The sequence below is a fragment of the Osmerus mordax genome, chromosome 2 (assembly GCF_038355195.1).
Source record: "Osmerus mordax isolate fOsmMor3 chromosome 2, fOsmMor3.pri, whole genome shotgun sequence".
In the NCBI taxonomy this organism is placed as follows: Eukaryota; Metazoa; Chordata; class Actinopteri; order Osmeriformes; family Osmeridae; genus Osmerus; species Osmerus mordax.
In genome coordinates, this window is record NC_090051.1 from 2,140,458 (window position 1) to 2,145,219 (window position 4,762).

Consider the following 4,762-nt stretch of genomic DNA (forward strand, 5'->3'; position numbering starts at 1 on the left):
AGGCATAGACTCGCACATGTCCACGGTGGTTCTTAAACGGGGCAAGTGCGGGTAGCCTACTCCTGTCGTGATGTCACAGATGAACTCCTCCTTCTGTCCCCTCTCTTCCATGGTGAAATACCTCCGTGGGCGTTCATCAACGGTAATGTGCGAGCCCCCGTTCGTCACCGATGCCGGGAAGCCATGACGGGGTACTGGTTCACCGGCAGCTTGGAATCCTGTGCCGGCGCTGTGGTCTGGATCCTAAACTGTAGCTACACGGCGCACTCGTTGGAATCGGAGCGGCTACGTCGGCGTCTCAAGTGGTCTCGGCATCGACGCTGAAAGTCATGGGTGTTGGTCATCTGCAACGGTTCCTGGTTACATCAGACCAAGGCCGTAGCCGTGGAGTCAACATTGGGGGGGACAAATTAATTTTTAAATGATCATTTCGGACAGCGTGCGTGGTTGCCTGTCGTACCGCACATTTATATTTTCATATCGATATATTGGGGGGGACATTTTGACCAGATTTGAATATTGTATTATGATTATGGCCTTGCATCAGACTGAAGGCAGTGATGTTCTGGAAGGCCAGGAGGATGGCTTTCACTCTTCCAACCTCTAATAACGTTCACTCTTCTTCCTATATTCAGGCATGTAGTCACTCACTCCATGTACAGGTGTTCAATGCTTAATAAGAAATGTTTTGTCTGGTGGCTGGCCGGGCGCGGGTATGCAGCAGCATGTGGAGCGACAGGTGACATAGTCACCATCGAAAGTTGGGATGTCGAGGCCGTGCCTCAGTTGGGATGTCGAGGTCGTGCCTCAGTTGGGTAGTCGAGGCCGTGCCTCAGTTGGGTAGTCGAGGCCATGCCTCAGTTGGGTAGTCGAGGCCATGCCTCAGTTGGGTAGTCGAGGCCGTGCCTCAGTTGGGATGTCGAGGCCGTGCCTCAGTTGGGTAGTCGAGGCCGTGCCTCAGTTGGGTAGTCGAGGCCGTGCCTCAGTTGGGATGTCGAGGTCGTGCCTCAGTTGGGTAGTCGAGGCCGTGCCTCAGTTGGGTAGTCGAGGCCATGCCTCAGTTGGGTAGTCGAGGCCATGCCTCAGTTGGGTAGTCGAGGCCGTGCCTCAGTTGGGTAGTCGAGGCCGTGCCTCAGTTGGGTAGTCGAGGCCGTGCCTCAGTCAGTAATCACGTTCATTCAATTTAAATTCATTCACTATAGATGCAGCTAGGGGCACAGTCTGCTCTGAGATACGATGCTGAGGGTAAGTATGGCTAACACGACGCTCATCTCATTCAAATTCTAGCACAACAGGGACACCACATACACACAGCAGTCTCATACATTTGTCGTCTGGCATGTGGTTTTGTGTTGGGGAATGCGTCGCTGCTCTCTGCTCGGAGGTCGAGACGGTGTCTCCGTTGGATGCGGCAGGGAGCCGATGCAAGCAGAACCATAATGCCAAATCAATTGTTACAATCATGTGTTGTACCGTGTGAAATAAAGTATCAAGTAAATACTATACTGAGTCCTCCTGCCTGAATCAATAGTAAAAGACTTTACAAGTGTTTAGGTGCTCCATGTGTTTATCTGGCATTAAGGGTAGAAGATGTTGTATTGATTCCTGGTACTGGTGGTTTAGAGTGTGGGACAACACATGGAGATACCTGAGGGCAGCCATATAATGTGCATATGGTCGTGACTCCAGTATCTCAGCAGTAGAGAGGTTCTAGGAGTGTTAGATGATTTACTGTCAGAAGATGGGCCAAGGAAAGCACCACAATGAAAAAGAGTTGACTTTGTTTATTAGGTCGAGCTGCCCGGATCACGACAGGCAGAGTGGTTAGCATGAGTGAGAAACGTCTCTCAGAAGGACATTATATACATGATCTGGACAGTACAGATATAGTAACCACCAAAACATGCCCTTAAACGGTACACATTCCACGACTTAAGGCACAGGAGAAACAACACACAGGTGGTGCGGTCATAACTCATTGTTTGTACTATTTCTGCATCTTGCTCTTTTCCAAAGGTTGAAAGGAGCACATTCCCTGATCTATATGTGTCTTGTCAAAGGCCCGCTACGTGCCCTCTTGACCACAGCAAGAGACAACCTCACACATGTATAGAAAACCTGCATATCAGTCCTCCCTCTTCTATCTTTGGAAATGGTTTTACCATTTTCAACACTCGAAATCACTGTACAAATGTCTGATAAGCCTGCACCGTTTAAATCAATCTGGAATCAATTTGAATTCCCATCACAATTATCAATGGTGCATGAGTTGTCAGTCACCCGTAATCTATACTCGCACAAACAAAACCTCACTCCACACATGACAAAGAATGAGTAAAAGATCATGCTGCTAATCTACTCTACACTTCACACTTAGACATAGATTATCACTTGATTCCTTTTGGTAATACAGATGTGGGCGTAGCGCTGGGACAAATCTGTGGATTAGGCCGTCCGACAGAGCCGGAATCTAAAAACAACCAGTCATAAATGTCATTATTCATCTCATCGTCATAGGCGGGGGGGCCGTTGAAAGCGGATATCCGAAACTTTTATTTGAAACTTGTTTCATTGCGTAGCTTCCAACCAATAACCGAAGTTTGAAATCATATTCCAGACACGATGACTTGTTAAATGGACTTTACAGCAAGGAATCCTGCCTCAATTAACTGACCTTCTAACAATCTGTACTAAAGGATTTTGCGGCCCTACGTCTTACCATGATACATTTATCACAACGGCCTTTCACCGCATCATGACCACACAGATACAAAACTTATTTAAATCTGAAAAATACCAAACGGACCAGGGCTTCTGTATTTATGGTTCCTGTCCCGTATCCGGGTGTCTTTTGTTTTTCCCAAGAAACTGTTAGGCCTTTCGTATTGCAAACAATCAACAAAAGTCGTGCCTCTTGCCTTCTCTCTGTACATAAATCATCAATTCCCCCTTTATAGATTTGAACAGGTTCGTGCTCTTAACACCTCTTGGACCACAGGTAAGCAGAAGTTAATAGAACCATTCAAAAATGACAATCAAGGTCTGCTCACCTGCTGACTCCCTTTGCTGAAGAATTTGCTGTTCTGTGACGCCAACTGATAGGATAGATTCTGAACAAGTCGTTACTCATGTAAGTCCCTTATTAGTGCATGTTTTCCTCTCTTACTGTCTCCTAAGAGTCTGGGCTCGAGGGCGTTCCCCAGTCTATATTCGCTCTCAGTGGGGCCTCGCTGCATGACCTCTTGACCTCACGGAGACTCAAGCTTCAAGTACATACAAAATCTGCCCTAACGTGTGTCTAAGGCCACTGGGTCACCAACAAACACGAAGCATGTCTTCTATCATCATGTATAAAACATCTTTATTTCTCCTTATTTAATCAGTAAAACACTATTTAGTTGATCACATTCAGTGGAACTGAGATCAAAGACAGGATTGTTGTTTGTCAACAATTAAAACAAAACAAACATTCTACACACAGCAATATTTACAAACACTGGTATATCAATTCCAACTGTATACAGTTCAATCTTCAATGACATCTATTTGAGCACAGTGTGTGAGAGTGTGTGTGGGCGATTCTACCTGACACAGGGACACGGAGGAGTTATAAACCCTGAACCCAGGACAGAGGGGCTCAGTGAATGTGCTGTGGAATGTGTGCAGGTGGGTCAGTGTGTCAGAGGAGACTGTGTAGAAGGACAGAGTGTCGGCTGGCCAGTCCAGATACACTCCTACTCTGTGGGAGCTGGAGGGGGGGACAGGTATGTCAGTGCTCTTATTATTGTGACAGGCAGAGTAGTAACTGTTATCATCACAGTTCAGACTCCAGGACTTGTTATTGTTTCCAAGCACACAGTCATCGCCCACTCCTCTCTTGCTGATTCCTTTATATGTCACTGCTATATTAACCAGTCCTCCACTCCACTCTGCCTCCCAGTAACAGCGCCCAGACAGACCCTCTCTACACAGCACCTGTGGACTGTAGTCAAATCTCTCAGGGTGATCAGGATACGGCTGCTTCTCTCTCCTCCTTGTCACCTTTCTGTTCTCCTCAGACAGAGAGAGTTCTCTGTGTGCTGTGTTTGGGTCCAGTGTGAGCTCACAGGCATCTGATGGGGGAGACCAAGACACAATATATTACTGATCATCATCATTCACATTAGAATGTCTCCCTCTTCCTGCCCTCCCCCTTTCATTCTCTCTCTCTCTCTCTCTCTCTCTCTCTCTCTCTCTCTCTCTCTCTCTCTCTCTCTCTCTCTCTCCCTTCCTCTCTCTCCCTCCAAAGACATAATCTCTCATCTCCTTACCCCTGATATGCCCCCATCACTCCATTTTACTATTCTCCTCCTGTTCCCTTCACATTTATTCCCCCCCCCCCCCCCCCCTCTCTCTCTCTCTCTCTCTCTACCCTTCCTCTCACTCTCTTTCTATCTCTATTTCTGTTCTGGAGCTTAGGTAAGGAGGGGGTGAAAGGTGGAGAGGAAAAGAGAAGAGGAGAAGAGGGGCAGTGGGGTGGAGGAGATCAGAGGAGGGGAAGAGGGGAGGAGAGAAGGAGAGGAAGAGGGGAGGAGAGGGAAGAGGGGAGGAGAGGAGAGGGAGGAGGGGAAGAGGGGAGGAGAGGGAGGAGGGAAAGAGGGGAGGAGAGTGAGGAGGGGAAGATGGGAGGAGAGGAGAGGGAGGAGGGGAGCAGAGGTGAGGGAGGAGGGGGAGAGGAGAGCAGAGAGGAGGACAGAGGAGGAGAGAGGAGGAGCAGAGAGGA

At 48.1% G+C, this 4,762-nt stretch overlaps 1 protein-coding gene across 1 annotated transcript; it reads right to left on the bottom strand.

The window, feature by feature from the left end:
* Positions 1-3,525: 3,525 nt before the first annotated feature.
* Positions 3,526-4,122, bottom strand: LOC136959573 (stonustoxin subunit beta-like; the record flags this gene model as incomplete). Its single annotated transcript, XM_067253955.1, has 1 exon — positions 3,526-4,122. A coding segment is annotated over one exon (597 nt), but the record flags the coding sequence as incomplete, so codon positions are not given.
* Between the last annotated feature and the right edge of the window lie 640 nt (positions 4,123-4,762).